The sequence below is a fragment of the Phlebotomus papatasi genome, chromosome 5, assembly GCF_024763615.1.
Source record: "Phlebotomus papatasi isolate M1 chromosome 5, Ppap_2.1, whole genome shotgun sequence".
NCBI classification, from domain to species: Eukaryota; Metazoa; Arthropoda; class Insecta; order Diptera; family Psychodidae; genus Phlebotomus; species Phlebotomus papatasi.
The window spans coordinates 3,961,306-3,983,632 of NC_077226.1; the positions used below are offsets into that span (position 1 = coordinate 3,961,306).

The 22,327-nt window shown below is 34.0% G+C and overlaps 1 protein-coding gene across 4 annotated transcripts in view; it reads left to right on the forward strand.

Moving 5' to 3' along the window:
* Window positions 1-22,327, forward strand: part of LOC129808814 (eukaryotic translation initiation factor 4 gamma 3-like) — an 81,305-nt gene that overhangs the window by 28,834 nt on the left and 30,144 nt on the right. For all 4 annotated transcript variants that reach the window (XM_055858715.1, XM_055858716.1, XM_055858714.1 and 1 more), the window contains 2 exons: window positions 8,833-9,584; window positions 15,472-16,111. In XM_055858715.1, the coding sequence (XP_055714690.1) occupies window positions 8,833-9,584; window positions 15,472-16,111 (1,392 nt within the window). The remainder of the gene's footprint in view (window positions 1-8,832; window positions 9,585-15,471; window positions 16,112-22,327) is intronic.

Genomic DNA, 22,327 nt, shown 5'->3' on the forward strand with positions numbered 1-22,327 from the left:
ACTATCCCCAGAATTGTTCTAGACTGGCACTTTTCGTGCTTCTTTCCCATCTCTTTATGAAAATGTTGAGAATTTGGGCAGAACGGGGTAAAAAATTTAAAAAAAAAAATGGTTATTTATTTTTTACAGGCTCCCAGTGAGAAATCCTTAGTCTGAATATTATTCTTCAATTTTTTTTTCTCTTCAATTTAACCAAAGATCGTCTTGCCTCACGTTTTTTTTTTTTTAGACTTTTTCCAAGAAACAGAATAAAATATCGTTTTTTGAGTTATAAATAATTTTAAATTGTTTCTGCGAGATATCTAAGGTTAAAAAATATTTTTTTTATAAAGTTTTTTACATTCTCTTTTAAGCATTTTTTTTAAAAAATTTATTTTACTACTATAACAAGAATTAGCAACAGAGTTTCTGAAATGCATACTTTTATGCATATTTAAATTTTGTTTTGGAAAGATGATTAGAAAATTCTGCATTGATTTTGCAACGCAGAAAACGAGACGAATAGTGAAATTTATTTTTTTTTTTAGCAACATTTTATTGCAACGTGCTGAAAACACGCACAGCTCAATCATAAAACGGTTAAACTTGCGCTTAAAATTACGCACAGCTCAATCATAAAGTGATTAATTTAACTTAGGCTTTTTGTATACCTCACGGATAACACTTAAAATTAAGAATTCATTGAAATAAAATAGGAAAACACACTTTTAGGAATTGTTGCAAAATAGAATAATATTTCAGTGAAAAAAAACTTCACTTAATATGATTCGTCGACCGGTCGAATAGTGGAACATCGTATTTTAAAAATATTTTCAATTTTAAGACTCAAAATTAATATTTAACTTAATCATAGAACTAAAATTGATGCACAGTAACATAGATAGAGTCCTTGACTAGCGATTAGACTAAACATTTAAATTTACTAGTAATTTTTAAGGGTAATAAATTAAAATAATTCCTTAAGAAAAAGAAATCAAGGATATCAAGAAGCATGCCAAAATTTACTGGAAAATTGAGAATTTTTATTTAAGAAATTTCTTTCACGCTTCGCATTTTTATTATTTTTTCAGTCTTTTATTGTCAATTTTTACAAATTTTCAACTGATTTGTATTATTTATGAAATAATTGACTCAATAATGTTAAACCACTCGCTAAATATTATTGCAAAAATTAATAAATTGAATAAATATTTCCACCGATCGACTTAAGGTCACCCAGGGTGGTCGAGTTGAGAGGCAGTTGACTCGAGGATACTTTACCGTACATTAAAAACCACATTTCTTAAATTTTTTAACTCATAAGTTTTCCTGTGAACGAAAAGTGTTGTGACTGGTGGCTAGAGGATTCAAGATTTGATGTAAAATTCAGTTTAATTATTCAAAAAAAAGACGGTTCTAGAACCGGTTCCATGGCTAGGAACCGGTTCATAAAACCCGTGAAAAAACTTGGCGGGTACCCGGGTATTCAGGAACCGGGTACACGGTGCTGCGATCACTAGGGGAAAGTGACCATGCTTGATACTGTAAAATGATGTCCAAGGTTTGTGATTATTTTCTGATTAACACACAAACCGAAGCGATTCTTGCACTATGACAAAAAAATGTCTCACTTATTGGGTTCGTAATCCAACTTCAAATAGTTCCTGTATAATAATTGATTCGACAATTCGGAGGCCCATTTTCACTGCAAAAAATTCACCGGATACAAAAAATTGCACATCAATATTTAGACGGAACTCTAATCTATCTGCTTAAATCATTTGTACGACTGGTTATTAGTTTTAAAATCACTTTTATGTAATTTTTCTAAGCCATGTTTTTATGACATTAGGGCGCGAGCGAAAACCATTTTTTCACTTTGAGTCCAAGAAAATGTCATTCTGCAACCTTAAAATTCAGGCAACAGGGTTGACGATTATGTCAATTGTCGATAAAATTGACGGATTGCAATATGTGTAATTATGAAATAATCACATCTAATGATATAGTTGCCACATTAAAATTATCATTCATGGACCCTTCTTAAAATATAGGATGGACACAAGTAGAATTTATGAATTTGTTACCACCCACAAAAACAGTGTCCACCAATTAAAAATATTTTTACATAAATATTAGTACTGATGAACCCTCTATGTACCTATGATAGTAGTTTTCCTGTACAGCGACATTAATTAAGAAATACTTATGAAATATCATGTATCGAAATTACAGTTTTGGGCCTATTTTTGATTTTTGCTTCCTGAAACTAGGAAAAAAGAGCTAGGATCCTAATTTTTTTAGAAAATGTGAGGCTTAGCACCAGCTATTGAAATATATTGCGATGAGTCATAACTATTGATTAACATAGGAAAAAAATAGTTATTATCAAGCTTGGATCGTATCAAGCATGGTCACTTTCCCCTACTGATTTATAACTGCTGTTTCAGAAATATTTTATCATTGCGAATGCACTATACCAATAAGCAGGGGCGTAGTAACGAAATTTGCTCACGGGGGGGGGGCAAATTTTTTTTTTTACTTTTCAATTTCTTGAAAATATACTCATCCTTAATGGCCTCTACACACTAGAGATATTTCTGTCCATATTAAAGAGTTTTTCGTACACAAGCGTAGGGAATTTGCTCCAATATGGACATAAATTTCCCTAGTGTGTAGAGGCCATAAGAAGGAGTGTAAATTAGAAGATCAAAAGTGGTTTATATTTTTTTATTATTTAAATCGATAGATAAATTATCTTAGAATGTACCATAAATATTTCAGAAGCTAATTCGAAATAGATTCGAAGTAACAAATTCGAAAGCAAATGAGCGCCGATCAGAATAGCTTGCGCTTTAGTGCACATCCAAAAATTTGAGGCGTGTTTTCTCCACTTCTCATTTTTAAAACTTTGTCTAAATTGCGGGAAGGATTAAGAAAAAAACTTATAGAGCAAATGAAATGAATAAAGGCTTATTCTCTTCAGCATTGAATTCTCTTCTAGTTGAACTAAAAGAAATGATGAAAACTTATTCTTTATTTTTTTTAGGGCATGTGAAAGTTAAAATTTTGTTTTGAAAAATAAAACGTTCCGATTTAACGATTTTCTTCGGGGTTTTCTTACAAGGGAAGGTCTCGGACCTTCGGACGAATTTCTTTATGAAACTTTGCATATTACCTAATTTGGGCACGACAAATACGATGGTGATAGTAAGAAACCTTGCAATTTGTTGTGTCACCCGTTACAGGGGGGGTGTTTGGGGGACAAAATTCACATTTTTGGCTGTAGGAGCCAGAGGGTTGAAGATAGCGACTTGGGGTCTTCGGGTGACCCCCCCATAAGTTGACCTTGGGAATCTAAATATGACCTTCGTTTTTCCCCCACCCCTCCCCTTTCCCTAAAAAACACGTTTTTTGTAATATCTCGAAAAGTACTCTTCGGATAATTTTAATTGGCTGATATGTTTTAGACCTTGTCCAGACGGATATTTCGTCCATACATGCCAATGACCTTGAAAAATTTCTTCATGGTGTTTTTCAAGGTCAAATGTACTACGCTCAAAAATATCACTTTTTTCGCACAATTTTATTAAAGTATATTTTTTTAAGAACCCTAATCGATTGCTTAATCAATATAAGCCAATTTAAGCCACTTTAATTCCATTGACACGCTTTTGACATTTATATATATTTCAAACCCAAATGTCATTTACAAAAAATATTTTATGTCTACCTACACCTAATATTTGATTTTGACTGATTTCCTGAAGTAAGACATCATGGTAATGAAATTTTCATGAAATTTGTGAAATTTATGAAATTTATGAAATTTTATGAAACTTATGAAAATTTACTGCATAATGTTTTAACGACTGCTAAAATTAATAATTTTAAATTTATAACATGGATTATCATTTGTAAATTAAATGAAATGAGCTATATTAGGAGAAAACCAACATCTATTACGACAATAATATATTGAATTTCAAGTATATAAAAAAATCTATATGTAATCATGAACAAAAAATGCTACTTTCTGAAAGGCATAATTTTCAAAACTAAATATTTTAAAGTGATACTAAACATTTTTAAAAACTACGCAGATCCATCACAAAACGATAAAAAGTATATTTAAAACAAGTGTAGTTCAAGTATAAAACGACTTACCCTGTCCTACAAATAGCTCAAGTATAAAATGTTTAAAGAAAACGCTACAAATACGCACAGCTCAATCATAAAACGGTTCACTTTGCGTCTAAAAATATCGTTCGTTCTTAAAAACTAGCATAGCTTGAAACATAGAACGGTTAAGATTGTGCTTAAAAATACGAACAACCGAATCATAAAATGCTCAAGATTGCGCTCAAAATTACGCATAGCTCAATTATAAAACGGTAAATGCGCTTAAAATCGTGCACAATATTCAATCATAAAACGGTAAATGCACTCAAAATCACGCACCGCTCAATTATGGTTAAGATTCCGCTTAACGCTCTAACGGTGTTTTCTTTAATATCCAAAAAAAGTAGTTAAATAATTTTGTCTAGGGTAATTAATGGTCCACTGAACTCAAAAATACCATCCATTCTTCATTATCTCTTTCCGTTTGGGCGCCAGGTGAGAAAAGGTAAAGACCGCCTCCAGGCGGTCATATCGGTTTAAGGCATAAAAAAACTGAAATATTTTTATTGAAAAATAGTGAACAAATAGTAAAATAAATAAATTTTAAACGTTTTTTATGGATGAATGTTGTATGATTATCTAAGAAATGATAATTTTTAGGAAAAAAACGTTTATAACTCTTATAGTTAGACGTTAATGAAGCTCAAGGTGTTTCAATAAGACTGATTTTTACCGAAAGGTCACAGATCAGCTATGAAAACGTCATCTTCTTGTATAATTTGAAGGTCCTTTAAAATACATTGCTCATCTCCTGGTTTTATTTCACAATCTGGGCACTAAAGGACGAATTAGGGAACTCATCATCACTGTTGAAGTCTGCTTCTTTATCAATTTCGCTTAATTCGCAGAAATCGACCATTTTACTCATTCTGGACAGTCTCCGTGTAATCTCAATTGTTTTCCATGATTAATATATTGCATAATAATAATATATTTTATTGGAACAACCAAAACAATTAAATAAAAAAATTGGTAATTTTTGAAAATTTTACCCTTAAACGGATAAGACCGCCCACAGGCGGTCTTCCTTTTTTTCTTCTAAAACTCTTACTACTAGTTTTTTCACACTTATCAATTGAAATATACAAACTAGAATAGCATATCTTTCAGAAAGTAACACTCTTACTACAGTTAGATTAATTTAAAACAATTTTTTTTGCACTTGAAAACGCAAAATGTCGCGAGCGACATTTTGTTGTTTTTTCTCTGACCTGTCACATAAAACTGAAGATTGTAAGCAAACGAAAGGTGAAAATGAGTTCAGCTTCAGAAAATAAGTTAGTAAGACTATAACTGAGGACACTGTACATATTTCAACATCAAATAAGTAATATTATCGCAGTAAATGCGATTTATAAAATGACCGTCTGGAGGCGGTCTTACCCGTTAGAGGGTTAAAATCATTCACAGCTCAATCCGGTTAAGATTCCGCTTAAAATCAAGCACAGCTCAAAAATAAAACAGTAAATGTGCTCAAAATTACGCATAGCTCAATCATAAAACGATAAATGTGCTTAAAATTACGCACAGCTCAATCATAAAACGGTAAATCTTAAAATCACGCGCAGCTCAATCATAAAACGGTTAAGATTGCGCAGTAAAAGGCGCATTCTTAACCGTTTCATGATTCATGTGTGTGTGATTGTAAGCGCAATCTTAACCGTTTAATAAATAATCTGTGCGTGATTTTGAACGCAACCTTAACAGTCTTATGATTCAGCAGTGCGTGATTTTGAGCGTAATCTTTAGCATTTTATTATTGAGCTTTTGCGCATTTGCGGTTTCATGGTTAAGCTGTGCCTACTTTTAGGCACTTTTACCGTTTTATGTGCGTAATTTTAAGCGCATTTACCGATTTATGATTGACCTGTGCGTGATTTTAAGCGCATTTTCCGTTTCATGATGGAGCTGTGCGTGATTTTAAGCGCATTTGCCGTTTCACGATCAAGCTGTGTCTAATTTTAAGCTCATTTGCCGATGATTGAGCTATCCGTAATTTTAGGCGCATTTACCGATGATTGAACTGTGCGTGACTTTTAGCGCATTTGTCGTTTCATGATTAAGCTTTGCGTGATTTTAAGCGCATTTACCGTTCTATGATTAAGCTGTGAATGATTTTAATCGCATTTATTATTTTATAATTTAGCTGTGCGTAATTTTAAGCGCATTTACCGTTTCACGTTCGCGCTGTGCTTGATTTTAAGCACATTTACATATAATTAAACTGTGCATAATTTTAAGCGCATTTACCGTTTTATGATTGAGCTGTGCGTGATTTTAAACGAATTTACCAATGATTGAGCTGTGCGTAAGTTTAAGCGCATTTACCGTTTTATGATTCAGCTGTTCGTAATATTAAGCGCAATTACCGTTTTATAATTGAACTTTGCGTAATTTTAAGCACATTTACCGTTCTATGATTGAGCTGTGCGAGATTTTAAGCGGAATCTTAACCGTTTTATAATTGAGCTGTGCGTAATTTTGAGCACATTTGCTGATGATTGAGCTGTGCATGATTTTGAGCGCATTTATCGTCTTATGATTGAACTGTGAATGATTTTAATCGCATTTACCGTTTTATAATTGAGCTGTGTGTAATTTTGAGCGCAATCTTGAGCATTTTATGATTCAGTTGTTCGTATTTTTAAGCACAATCTTAACCGTTCTATGTTTCAAGCTATGCTAGTTTTTAAGAACGATCCTAACCGTTTTATGATAAAGATGTGCGTATTTTTAGACGCAAAGTGAACCGTTTTATGATTGAGCTGTGCGTATTTGTAGCGTTTTCTTTAAACATTTTATACTTGAGCTATTTGTAGGACAGGGTTAGTCGTTTTATACTTGAACTACACTTGTTTTAAATATACTTTTTATCGTTTTGTGATGGATCTGCGTAGTTTTTAAAATTGTTTAGTATGACTTTAAAATATTTAGTTTTGAAAATTATGCCTTCCAGAAAGTAGCATTTTTTGTTCATGATTACATATAGATTTTTTTATATACTTGAAATTCAATATATTATTGTCGTAATAGATGTTGGTTTTCTCCTAATATAGCTCATTTCATTTAATTTACAAATGATAATCCATGTTATAAATTTAAAATTATTAATTTTAGCAGTCGTTAAAACATTATGCAGTAAATTTTCATAAGTTTCATAAAATTTCATAAATTTTATAAATTTCACAAATTTCATGAAAATTTCATTACCATGATGTCTTACTTCAGGAAATCAGTCAAAATCAAATATTAGGTGTAGGTAGACATAAAATATTTTTAAAATGACATTTGGGTTTGAAATATATATAAATGTCAAAAGCGTGTCAATGGAATTAAAGTGGCTTAAATTGGCTTATATTGATTAAGCAATCGATTAGGGTTCTTAAAAAAATATACTTTAATAAAATTGTGCGAAAAAAGTGATATTTTTGAGCGTAGTACATTTGACCTTGAAAAACACCATGAAGAAATTTTTCAAGGTCATTGGCATGTATGGACGAAATATCCGTCTGGACAAGGTCTAAAACATATCAGCCAATTAAAATTATCCGAAGAGTACTTTTCGAGATATTACAAAAAACGTGTTTTTTAGGGAAAGGGGAGGGGTGGGGGAAAAACGAAGGTCATATTTAGATTCCCAAGGTCAACTTATGGGGGGGTCACCCGAAGATCCCAAGTCGCTATCTTCAACCCTCTGGCTCCTACAGCCAAAAATGTGAATTTTGTCCCCCAAACACCCCCCCTGTAACGGGTGACACAACAAATTGCAAGGTTTCTTACTATCACCATCGTATTTGTCGTGCCCAAATTAGGTAATATGCAAAGTTTCATAAAGAAATTCGTCCGAAGGTCCGAGACCTTCCCTTGTTAGTTTAACTATGAAATACACTAATGGAAATTGATTTTTTCTCAGATAAAAATCATGAACAGCAGATTTTCCCTATTTGAGAAAATTGCTCCTTATAAACTCTAAAAACATTTCTTTCCTTAAAAAAAAAATGCGTTTTTGAAGGAAAGTGCCTGGAGTGCTGTAGTTAGAAACGTAAAAATTCTGTCAAAAATGCGATTTTTGACGAAAATTGCTCCCAATAATGTGTAGAGGGCTTTACATTTAAAAGAAATGAATTAGAGAGAACAAATGAAATGAATTCTGCTTTTTTCGTAAATTCCACAATTATTTATTATATTAATTTAGCTTTTGAAGAAGTAAATGTGCATATGTCACAATAGATCAGGACCTCTTTGGTCGATAAACGAGGAAAATACAAATGTTCTCGGATAGCAAGACTGCGATTCTTTTCACATTTGCGGTTGGAATACGTGGTGTGCTCTTGTTTGCGAAATACCAGGAGCTACACTGGATACTTGGACCATGTTCAAGGCCCATTAAACGGACTCTGAACGTCGAATTGCACGGAACTAGATTGGAGCCGAAAGCTCTGGGGATAGTTTATGTGTTTCCCTGAATATTTGTTACTTTCCCGACGACTTCCACAACGGACTGACTTGACACATTCTGTCCTTAATAGGGTAAAATTCTTTGGACTTTAATTTATGACTCGAAGGACCAAAAAATGTAATGAAAGATGATCTCTGTCTCTCTGTGGCTTTCAAAAAGTAACATAGAGGAATGTTTTATGTTTTTCTTGCTTTTGAATGGTGTCTTTTTAGGGGCGGATGGGTTCCATGCACCAGCAACATCTGCAGCATTCAGTGGACAGTCGGTGGGTGGACAACAACAGCCACCATCATCCCAGCAACCACCTCAGAATCCCATCCAGAGAGCCATGAATCAGGCAGCACCACAGCAATCACAAACTGGTCAACCAGCACCGCCTGATATGCAAAAAATGGCCCAACCACAGCAAACACTGTCAGCCTATGCCCAACAGACACGTCAAGGTGCCGCCACTGGTCAACCACCATCAATTTATTCGCGCAACAATGGATCAAATGCACCAACAAATCGCAATAGGGGTCCATCAATAATGTCATCACCAATGTTTGCTGCCTCACCACATGGTATACCACAGCATTTGCTAATGACACAATTTCCAACTGGCCTGGCACCAGGTGCCTTCAATTCTCAACCACGTCAGACCCAAAATCAAATCTATCAGCAGCACAATCAGGTGCAATTCAATCAGGCCACCCACATTCAACCGCCCAGCTTTGCAACATATCCCTACTTTGTGTCACAGCCACAGTACCTTCAGCAACGTCCAAATGCCACGGCACCATTGGGTGTTAGTCAGGGTGGACAGACACTGGCACCGACATCATCACAGCCTGGCATTTCAATTCCACCGACAGCACTGCCACCGTCGGCCATTAATACAGCTGCAAATGTTGGGGGACCACCTGGTGGACAGAGTGGTACATCAGCTGGATCAGGAAACAATCGTCGACAGCATGCACTCAAGGTAAGGTCATCTTAATTTAGCCCGGTTCCCAAAAAGGTCTCAAAAAATCCTTGAAATATCGAGCAATTTGATTCTTTCTTGATAGCCTAATAGGGTGCAGACATTACATATGGCCACATTAAGAATATATCTGCTTATAGCTGCTGCTGACCTTTTTAATCAATTGAAGCAAAATTTTACCTGTAGGTTCTTTCATGTAGTTTCTTTCGATATATTCAAATGAATTTACAAGGAAAATCCGGAAACCGTCGGAAAATATGTGATTTTTTCCGAGCATGTGAAATTCATAACTTGTGGCCTCTTTTACGAACTTGTGGCCACTCGTGGAATAACTTATGGCCACAATTTTAAATGATATAAAACTGACTTAGGGTGCTATGCACACAAACTAGCTGATTTATTAGGCTTATTAATTAATGAATCAGAAAACCTATGCACAAACCCAAAAAAATGGCGTTCAAAAGTTCTGTTAAGTTCTGTTAGCGTTAACAAGTTTGTTTCCTCTATCCACCGCTAGAGAGCAGAATAAGCGCATAGAAGATGTCAAAGTTTTGTCGAACTGGAGATTCTAAACACGAAGGGTTTTCAATTAAAAAAAAAATTAGCTATTTATGAGACGATAAATAAAAGTTTTTGTGATTCCTAAATGTTTTTTGATAAGCAACGTGTTGCAAATATTAAGTATCGTCCGGGAACTAACATTTTCTCCACTAATATTGCCAAGAAGTTATGAATATTATGTAAAAGAAAAAGGGCTTTCATTTTTCGGATATGTGAATCCTTAGGCATTTTCTGCATTGACATTTAACAGAGTTGTGTGTAAAAACCCAAGCTATTCTATGCAATCGAGTTGAATTTTTTAAAAAATGAGCGAAAAGGAGATTGAGTTTATTGCACTTGACGATGGACAAGGTAAGTAAATAGCCTATGAAACTTCTGTTATATGAAATTTAATTTTCTGATAGATTATTCATATTAAATAGATGACGAGGTTCAAATTCTACCCCGAGCTCCTAAGGTCCGGGAGAAACGCACAAAATCTAGCCAGCGTGACATATTTATAACTTTTGTGGAGAATAACCCAGAAGTTCTTGATAATAATGATGCAGCATACGCCAAAAAGTGGAAGGTCCTTACCAAGCAACTGAATACGATGGAACCCAGGAAAAGCACCAGTCAGTGGATTAAGAACCTGAAAGAGTGGGCACTGAGAAAAAAAGAGGGTGCGATTAACATTTTTTCCTCATAACATTAACACTTTTTAGGTGTAAAAATATATCAACATTTTTTAATGTTAATTTTACACCTCTTTAAGAGTAAAATGGGTAAAATTAACATGAAAAAAGGATAACTTTAACCCCTAATACACCTAAAAAGGGTATTATTTACACCGATTTCGGATCAATACTGCAGGGTGAAATTAACATTTCCGGAATGTTATTTTAACTTTTTCGGATTTCTCTCAGTGGGAGTATTCCCTGAAATCAAAATACAATAGAGCGAAGAAAAACTCACGGGTTGTTACAGAAATATCCAATTTTGAGATGAGGGCACTGTCAGCTTTCGGAATGATAAGTTTGAAGGGAAATTCAGAAATATCAAATCTATATTTCCCAGATGCAAGTGTCACATCACGGCAAAGCAAAACTTTTTCAAGTACTTCGTCAATGGCATCTTCATCTGTTGCCCAAGAAGAACCCCTTTCTCGTGAAGCAGATTGTTTCTTGTCTGAGATGGAAAATTCTCCAGAAGTCACTCATCAAGCCGAAGAACCAGCTCTCTCAAAGAAAAAATCTTTTAAAGTGTCTACAGAATCCTGGTAGGAATTAGCTCCTCCGAAAAAGAAATCCCGATCTTCTCAACGTGATCCTGATATGGCCGATATATTGAATATTCTTTCTGAGCAAAACATAGTAAACCAGAAGAACGCTGAAACTGCTGAGAAAAACGCTGAAAGCTTGGCTATTATAGCTAATGCTCTGAAGGATGTGGTGGGATCATTCATCGGAAATCGTCAAACACAAAATTGAACTAATAAGTTTTTCTTTCTAATTTCTTTGTATCATTTATTCAATAAAAAATGAATTCTTATTCATAGCACTGAAATACAATCAATTTAAGAGTAAAGCCTTATAGCGTATTCATTTCGGATATTACGAGCCATTTGTAGTAGATCCCCTTCTTCCTCAATGATAAGCTCATCTATTTGACCTTCAAAATCTTCCATATCGTTCAGTGGAAAATTGTTTAATTTTAAAAAATTGTACAAAATTACACAGCTGTATATTATATTAGGTGAGATTCTTAACAATCTCACCTACTATAATCCTAACAAAATTTCATGTCGTCCGATCGACCTCAAACTTGGCCAAAATGTGTTTCGCCACTTCCTGATCACGAATATATATGTGGCTATTTTACGTTCCCGGCCGGCCGGCCGCTCTTTGGAGCTTAATAGCTCCTAAACTAAAAAAGATATCGACTTGCGGTTTTCGGCAAAGGTTATATATCGGGTGAAAATTGCAACATGGTGCATTGACCCCCCACCCCACACCCCTCCTTCCGCCATTTTGAATACCCCCCTTTTTTTGTTTTCTCAATAGCTTCGCCCCTATGGCATCGAGCGGGCTCAAATTTTAGTATGTTATAGCTGGGCCTTAGAGCTTTCCATCAATACCAAACTTAAGGTCCCCCGACCCCCCTGACCCGAGCTATAAGGGTCCAAAAAAAAATTTCTTAAAATGGCCATAACTCCGGTTCTAATTGTCATAATTTAAAAAGTGAGGGCTTTTTGGAAAGCTCTTGTGAAATGCCACTTCCCCTTCTAACATCGGAAGTTCATAAAACCACCGCTAGGGGCGCTATTATTAAAAAGAAAATTTTTAAATCTTAAAAGTTAAATAACTCAAAAATTCCATTGTGCATCGGGCTGAAATTTTAGTATGTTGTAGCTGTTGATTATACCTATCAAACAAAAAAAAACTTAAGTCGATCTAAAACCCCTGACCCGAGCTATAAGGGGTCAAAGTTCGAACATTGACCGGCCTCTATCTCCGGTTCTAATTAACATATCGACATAAATTTTACCTTTTTGGTTTCGTCTCGATGAGCACTTTCAGATGGAAGTTCAAAAAGTCACCACAGGTGGCACTGTGATAGCGCCAAAATTCATCGAAATTCAAAGTCACTTTTCTAAAAAACGGCATTGTGCAAGTTAATGAAATTTTAGTATGTTGTAGTCCAGTCTAGGACGTTTCCAAAATGGTGCGTAAGCGCGCTGTGGTTAAAACAGAACCGGAGATATGAGGGGTCAAAGTTCACAAAATTCAAAAAATCATATCTCCGGTTCTATGTGACCAATTTTGATGAATGAGGGCTTAAATGAAAGATCTCACCAAATGCTACAACTTTTTAGAATATTTGAACTTCGTGGGACCAACACCAGGGGCGCCACAGTCGAAAAACCATTTTCAATATCACATAACCTCAATTATCTCGACTGTCGCTGAACCGATTTTGATGATTACTTCGACATAATTGTAGAGCACATTTGTCTCTACATTTCGTCCATACATCATTTTCCACTCAGACTACGCTGTCACTCCGATTTTGCCGTTTAAGTGTGAAAAAATTGATTTTTCCCATAATAACGCTTTGAAATCACTCAGATGCCAATTTGACTGTCTCTACTCCACAAAGACACTTAAAATAGGGTTTTAAATGGAAAGTCCCACAAAATACAACAATTCCTTGATATAGTTGAAGTTCAACAAATGACTACTTGGGGCACTCTGGATGAAAAGACGAGTTAAGAAACAAAAAACCTCGCTTATTTTGGCTTCTGAGTAATCGATGAGATCATGTTCTATGGGAAAATTATAGAGTACATTCTGGTCTACATTTCACCCATATATTACTTTTGTGCCAGTTCATCCAAATCCTTGATATTTTGGTTTAAATAAAAAATAGTATAATTTCACGAATTTGATTCAAGATAACTGAATGGCGTCTCCCTACTTCAGCATCAAATCGAATTTGCATGCACTCCGAGTTAGCTCACGTTAAGAATCTCACCTACATAAGCCGGTTAGGATTATCTGTCCCTTTCCAGCTGTGGTTGGATGGTAATAAAGAGTTCGTGTTTTTGATAGACATTTAAAGATACCTTTCAAAAGACCAAAAGCCTGCTCAATGCAACTTCTAGTCTGTATATGCTTCACGTTATAGAAACTTTGGAAATTCTCCGGTGTCTCAATGTATGGAGTTACCAACCAGGGCTCTGTCGGATAGCCGCAATCAGCTAGTAAAAATTGTGGATTGCTTAAATCAAAATTTTGTTGTAAAAAATCACGAACAGGTGAATTCACCCATATGAAACTATCATGAACAGCTCCAGGATACCGAGCATTTACACTTGTGAAAATGAGATTGGATGTGCAGCTAGCTTCTACATTAATACTGTAGTATTTTTTTCGGTTCCGATAGTGTCGAGGATGATGCTCTATGTCAGATTTCTTAGGCTTCACAATAGCTACATGAGTACAGTCAATCGTTCCCAGGATATTTGGTACACCGAATTTTTCAAAAAATCCGTCCTGAACGAGATTCCTCCCTTCATTGGTTGTTGGAAACGTTACATACCTTCTACCCAAGTGATGTACAATCAGACCAGTAATTTTGTTTAGGTTGCGAGCGACGGAAGATTGACTGGTATTAATCGTATTGCAGTCGCCAACTGGCCCTTGAAAACTCCCGTTTGCGTAAAAATACAACGTGGATAAAACCCTTATGTAAAAAGGTATATCCTCCGCAATGCCTTCGTCGAAAGGGCTCAATTCATCCACCAAATCCTTCGCCAATGCCCGTGGGAATCTATATTTCCTTCGAAATGTATTTTCTGGTAGCAAAACGCATTGTTTTTATCTCGAAGTTGCCGCAGTCTCCGGAGAGTTATTGTCCTGCAAAATTTTGAACGATTATGAGGATTTGTTCTATTTATTTCAATGTTATTCTCTTACCGAGCATCTTTGGCTTTCTTTTTCCGCAATAACATCAAAAATAGAAACACACAAAGTGCCGTTTGAGGCATGATCTTTTGCAAAAACAAAATTTCCAAGACTTGATTTGATAATAAGTATAATAACCTCCTCTCGAGGACCATGTTTATAAATCAAAAATTTCATTAGTTAATAAAATGTAAAGTTCTGTGCATAGGAACCACTTATTAATTTGAAATTAAGCTTTCAACGGCCATTTTAATAAGCAACTTATTTATAAATAAATAAGCTGATTTCCGTGCATAGGTTTTTTGATTTATTAGCGAATTAATAAATCAGCTGACTTCTGTGCATAGCTCCCTAAGTTACGATAATTTTTATTTAAAATAATTTTTAATAAAAATTGCAAAAATGAAGTTACGACAAATGTTGATTCAACAGACAATATGGCTAAGCCTTAAGTCTAACTTGAGAAGTTATAGGGTCGAAGGAACACCTCTGCGACAGGGAACCCCTATTGACACTTTTCTAAAAAATGTTGAAATTTATTTAAAGCATCCAATAAAATCTAATACGACGTTTTTTCATTAACCTGCGTTTTTTTTTATAAAGATAAGTGTCCGAATTTTGTATTCAAAATAGTACAGAGTAGGGTATCAATAAGTCTTGACAGGAGATCTTAAAGTGTCAATAGATGTTCCTTTCACCCTATACCTTACAATATGATTTTTTTTAGGGGTCTTTTCCTTAGAATTCGTCACCAATATTGAATAATTTTGTCATAGCTCTTGAGACCATGTACACAAGAATACACTTTGCTATCCGGCTGACATTTAAGGACACAATTATGACATTTGGGTTCTTTTTTTTCTTTTCTTTCTTTCTCTCAGGTGATTGATCCAAATTCCGGAATGGACATTCTCGATGAATATCTTAAAGGGAATACATCGCGTACACAGAGTCCAGCTGCAGCTGCTGCAACAGTGACAGCTGCTGTCACAAGTAGCTCAGATACCGTTGTACAATTTGGTACGACAGTTGTAACAACAATGGCCACCACAGTCGATGACAGCCGAAATGCTGTTGGCGGTGTTGGTGGTGGTCCTGGAAGTGGAAGTGGAAGTGGTAGTGTTGGTAGTGGAAGTGCTGGAGGTCCAATTGACGGTACAATACGACCGGATTATGGGACAGTGATTGACATGAGACTACCACAGACAGCACCAGATCATCTTGGTACAATGACACCAGTTGTCAGTGCCATTTCCGATGGTCCGGCCGTCGATATAACGCCCAAACAGACGCAAAATAAGAAGAAGATAAAACCAACAGAGACTGCCGGAGGAGGAGGAGGAGGAGGAGGAGGTGGTGGTGGTGGTGGAGGGGATAAGAAGGATGTTAGCCAAGTGGTTCCAGTTGCAGCACCAGAAGTCACCACGGATGCGACAGTTGCAGCAGTTGCTGTGACAGCTGTCAGTGAAACAATTAATTCACTTGACAACAATCCCGACAGCACCAGTAGAACTACACCAGGTTAGTGTACAACTATTTACTATTTTTTTTTTACAGATACAGTAGACTCTCACTTATCCGTGAGAGCGGTACCAAAATGTCACACGGATTTTGAGAGTGATACACATCAAATTGTTTGAAATCTAACGATTTTTTTGTTTACATTGCAAATTTATGGAGTGAATTCTGATCTGACTGAATCGACATTCTCTCTAAACATGCGTACTGTCCAAAAAAGTTACAATGAGAAAGAATTAACAGTAGATAGAGCACATTTGCTTTAACAAAAAAACCCAAAACGGGGAAAATATGTCAACTTTTTTAAAATTCAACTGCCTCACGGATTTTTTTTTTATGTCACCCAGAAAAAGAGTCCACGGATAAGCGAGAGTCTACTGTAGATACAGTAGGTGTCAAAAATTTGTTGCCTCATGTATGTTCGGGAAGCCAGGTGCAAAAACTGATAGAAAAAATTACTTTTCAAAGTTTTTCTTTTTGCAAATTAGTAGCCTGTTATCCGTAGATCTTATTTATGTATTTCGAAAAAATTATTGCATTTTATTTCATATAAAAAAGTAATTGTTTTCCAAAAGTTGTTCATTTTTGAAAAATCAAAAGTTTGTTGCCTCATTTGAAAAGTTCCCATCTGACCAGGTGTTAACAGTTGGTAACCAGCTGTTAACAACTCTGTTAACAGAGTTGTTATGTTGCCTAACAAATTCATCTGACTTTTTGTTCCAAAATGAGACACTTTTGCGTTCATGGTGGTCGCTAGTGGAACTAAAAGCCAGTATATAAACAGCCGCTGTTAACAATCTGTTAACAACACTGTTACCATTTAGTTCGCTTTTTTTGTTACTATTATTGTAAAAGAGATTTTATCAAAATTAAAAAGAAATACGTTTCGTTTGCCAATATCCTTAGTATTTAATGTTACTTTATATTTCATCACATTTTCTTCTTATGTTGCACATTTCCTTTAGAATAAAAATTCCTTTCTCAATAATAGTTGAAAATCTTAACATAAAAAGGTGATTTCAAAGTTAAACAATAACAAAAAAAAAATAGTTCATTAGTTTTTGTCGAATATCAAACGCAAAATTATCAAACATTATTTTTTTTTCGAAATCAAATGAGCTGATCACATTTTCTTCTTATTAACGTATTTTACGAATTTCAAATGTAAAAGTATCGAACAAAATTATTTTTTCGAATCAGAAGACCTGGTATTCGATTCCTTATTCGTCTCCAGGTTTCCCTTAAACTTCGCCTTCGATTTTTTTTGGCATAGAGCCTTTTATGAGCAGCAGTAAGTTCTTGGATTCGCGCTTTGGCGAATTGTGAGTACGTCAAATCTGAAGCATCTGTGAAAAATGTTAAATTTATTGTAACATATGTTCACAGTAAAATAAAATGAACTTACTTTTCCAAATTTTGCATTTTCTCGTTTCGGAAAACGATTTTTTCCCATATCTTGATGCCATATCTTTAAGTAAATAAAATATTAAAAAAAATATAGTAGCAAATTGAAAATTTATCATTTTTTAAGAAAATTGTTTATTCTCTTTAAATTAAAACAAAAATATTGGATGAAAAAATAACAATAGAAATATATAAATATAAGGATGTTTTCAACAACAAAAAAATTAATTAAAAAATGGAAGGAGCAAAATTGGAATGGAATGGTATTTTGGTCTTCTTAGTCAAAAAATCATGGATAATATTTGTCAATAAGAGCTGTTGATGTAATATCCAAGGAATTTTGGTCGATCTCTGGCTAGAAGAACGACTAAAAATATCTGAAATGCTTCAAGGCTGACCGCTCTCATAATTTCTGGAAAATTGACTCTATTTGGGCATAACTACCTGGCCGGAAGTATAAATTTGTGGAAAATTATATTAAAGAGAGCTGTGTATGAAACAACCAAGAGATTTGGGTCGATCTCTTGCCGGAAAACTATGTAAAAATGTATGAAAAGCTTAGGGGCCGGCCTCTGTCACAATTTCTGGAAAATTGTCTATATTTGGGTAGAAATTCCTTTCCGGAAGTCTGAATTCGTGGAAAATTATATTAAAGAAAGCGTCCAAGGATTTAGGGCGATCTCTTGCCGGAAAACTGTGTGAAAAGCTTGAAGACCGGCCTCTGTCACAATTTCTGGAAAATTGTCAATTTTTGGGCATCAATTTTTGACCGGATATGATAATTTGTAGACAAACTATGTTAATAGGACCTGTGAATGAGGCATCCAAGGGATTTATATTGATCTCTGGCCAGAAAACTGTGTAAAAATGTATGAAAAACTTTGAGACTGACATCTGTCACAATTTCTGAAAAATTTTGTCTATTTGGACAGAAATTTCTTTGAATTTGGAAGAATTTTACTTAAAGATATTAAAATATAAAATACAGAATGATTTAAACTCACCTGGGAACTATATATTGTCACAAAAACCACCAAAATGTTTTTTATTGCAAATTAGTCACAAAATAGAAAATATGTCGCCCTGTCACGCCACCAAATTTGTTTCTGATATTCGCCGTTGCGCTACTCGTGTGCTGGATCTAATAAAATTGCCAGCGCTGTTAACAATTTTAGACCAACTCAATGTTACTTTCCATTGGCCCAAAAGTGTTACCAGTGCTGTTAACATTTTGTTACCAACCGGTGTTGGTTGTTAACTTTGGTCAGTTGGGTACCCAGCGAGCACAGTTAGCAAAATAAAATAGGATTTTCAGCATTTTTTTGCTGAATCGGTCTGCTGGCCAATCAGCAGCTCTCGAACAAAAAAGTGCTAAGCAAATACATAAAAATGGCACTGTTTAGCGCTCGCAGTGGATGATGGCAGAACTAAATACTGCCGGTAGATGGCGCCAGGAAGCATTTAACAGCAAATTTTCTCTTTCATTTTTTTTTCTTTTTCTCTCAAAATGTCAAAATGGACTTGGAATTTCCCCTGAAATTATTTATCAACTTGGGGGATATTATAATCACGATTTTTATTACTAATATTATTATAGGAATTATGCTGCGGTATGCTGTCTATAGAGAATGGTCTAATAGGTGTAGTAAACATACTCCCGACCAAAAATGTTGCATTTTTTAGTGAATTGGCGTCATTATTTTCCCGAGAAAAAAAAATTTTTCTGAGCAAATATTCAGTCGGGGGTTATAAAATTATTCATTATTTATAAAAAATATGTTTTTTCTTTTGCAAAAAGCATATTTTCCTCAATTTTCGCAATTAAATATTGGCATCTTTCCTGGAACAGCCATCGATGTAGTATGCTCACAGTCGGTCACAACTATTGTAATTGATCTTGAAACAGGATTTTTCTACTTTTTTTAAAAACTTTTTTATGGTAAATAAAGTTGCAGATGCATTTAAAAAAATCCATTTAAAAGTTGTGACTCCCCCACTTAACTCTTTCGCCTCTTTTGGGACTCTGAGTACACAAAGCAGCATATGAATACTCTGTGGAAAACAATGTTTTTTTTAAATATTCAGAACTGATAAAAATCCTATTCTTGTGAATGATTACAAACTTTAAGGATGTCTAAATGTAAAATATTTTTTTGTAGGACCTCAATTAATTTCTGAGCAAAGATATTTTTGATTTAAAAAAAAAAGTGAAATTGGCTTGCAGCATATGCTGCGGTCCGGAAAGAGTTAATGAGTTCAATGATGTCTTTAAAAATACTACAAAAAAAATTCTGTGGATACTACAAAATAAAATATAATTGTTTTATCACAATTTAAGTTGAAAAATTTACATAAAAGCGTTTTTGTTTGCTGCGGCGAATGCGGAAAATATTTTTTTTTTATGTTATAAAATGTTTTATATTTTACAAGTGAAATAAATGTATGATCCGTGCACGATGCATATGCATAATGTATATGCTGCACTTTTCTATTTATAAATTTTCGATTATAAATTTTCTAAAGCGCATTTTTACGCAAAAAACTACTTTTATTATCGTGGTAAAATAACAAACCAACAATTATCGTTTTTTTTTATACTGTATTTATTAATTTTTAAATGAAAAATTTATTCAATTTGATGATTCATTTTTTAAATTAAAATGATATGCATTTATATTTTTTAGAAGAGAGTTTTTAAATACCTTTAAAGTCAGGAAAATATGCTAATTTGTTGGAAATCATTTCAAATAATTTTGAGTAGACTGTGTATACCATTAAAAAAAAAATTATAGAGGCTCTAAATTCTATATGTTCTTGATCTTCTTGGTATTTCCATGAGGTTTCGAAATTTTTTCAATATTTCTCGAATTTAGAATTCATTAAATATCAAAATATCTTGAGAATTCCCAAGAATTTCTTGGGTTATTAATTTTCTAAAATCACAGCGGACAAGAATTCTTGGCAATGCAATTTTAATTTAGGTGTAGTATATTTTTTTATAAATGAATTCACAATATTTTTTGATAAAATTAGACAAAAAAAATTAAATTTATTGTTCGGAAAAGGTTTAAGAATACATTCTATTCAAAATATATTATAAATATGATTTTTTAAAATTTTTGTGAATTTTAAATTTTTTGCTTTATTTTTTAATGTCAAATGTGGTTATTGTAAGAATCATAAAATTGTAATAATGGAAAAGGTTAACCTTAGCTTCTACTCAAACTCAGCAAAGACAAAAACCAAGTGCATTAAAATCTCTCACTCGATTGGGGAAAAAGAATAACTTTGACTAATTGCCACTGCGATCGCTAGTGTAACTTCGAGGTCAGCAGAGCTCAGCTGAAAAAATATATGTTTTCAGCAGATTTGAAAAAGCTTAGCATTTGGTGCTCGCTGGGTATGGTCAGCCGGGTTTCTATAACACAATTTAAATTCAAATTATACCTTAAATTTAACGATTTTTTTTGTGTCAATACATCCCAAAATTCATTAAATATTCAGAAGAAAAATAAATTCATTGACTATTCGAAGATATTAAATCGATAATTGCAATTCATTCAATTCCTTGGACGAAATTACACTCGAAGCGGCCGAAATTTGACACACTTACCTTAAGTAAATGGATAACAGAGTGTCTCTTTTCTTTTGACAGAGAGGGAAAGTGAGAAAGAGAAAAAGCAATAAAGCGTGGTGAAAAATGTCAGAAGAATGGTGAATAATTGATGACATTTCATTTTGACATGCGAGTGATATGGGGGCAGAAACACGAGTTAACCACGTTTTTTCCTACTCTCTTTCATATTTTTTCTTCTTGACAGTAATGTCATCACGGTAAATGAACATGTGACATGATCTTCCTATCTTTCTCTCTTTTCTTCTTCTTTCCTTCAGTTTATTTTTTTTTGAAAAATTCGTGCGTGATCTCTGTACTATCACCACATTCTCTTTAAATGACGGTTTGCGATTGTGATGGTGGAAAAGAGAAGGGGCTAGTTTAATTTATTTTGAGTAGAGAGAGAGAGAAAAAAGAGTAATCTGCTTGTGCGCATTTAGCTGTCAAGATCGAAATGTCAGTTTTATTATTTTTCAATTTCACTTATTTTTGTTTTTTATTTTATTTTTTTTTGACAAATTTTTCTTCACCAAATATGTAGTTTTTTCTCTGGAAAATAATATTTTATCAATGTCAATTTCCTTCAATTTTAAAATTTGCTAAAAGAGAATTTAATGTTGTTTTTTTTACTATATAAAACTTCAACCTCATTTTTTTCTTGACATTTCTATCGTCGTTTTTTTTCGGGTGGTTTTTCTTTTTTTTATTTAAAGGAGAGAGATCCAAAAAGAATGTGCTCTGGGTTTTAGTGACGGGAAAAATGGGTGAAAAATGGACAATCTGTGATTTTTTATTGAAGTAAAAACAAAAGAAAAAAAGGGGAAATGACAGAGCCGGAAAAAGTGTGCCTTTTATATCAAAAAAGAATTTTCAATGATTTTATATAAATGAAAAAAGTTTTAAAAGAAGCAAAAAAAAAGTGACAAGGACGAGGAATGCAATTTCCACAATTATTTTTCCTCTAAAAGTTTGTTCGGAGTGATTTTTTTGTTGAAGTTTTTCTTTTTTTTGTGATAAATATGTAATTTTTCCTCAATTTTTTTCTTTTAGTTCATTTGCAAAATTCATTGCTAAATCCCGCCCACGTGTTATCTCCCTCCTTCTCTTTCTCTCTCTCTCTGTCTAACTCTCCATTCTCTTTTTTTTTCATTCAAAGAGATTTGTCATTGCAGAAGGAATTGAGAAGAAGAAGAAGAAAA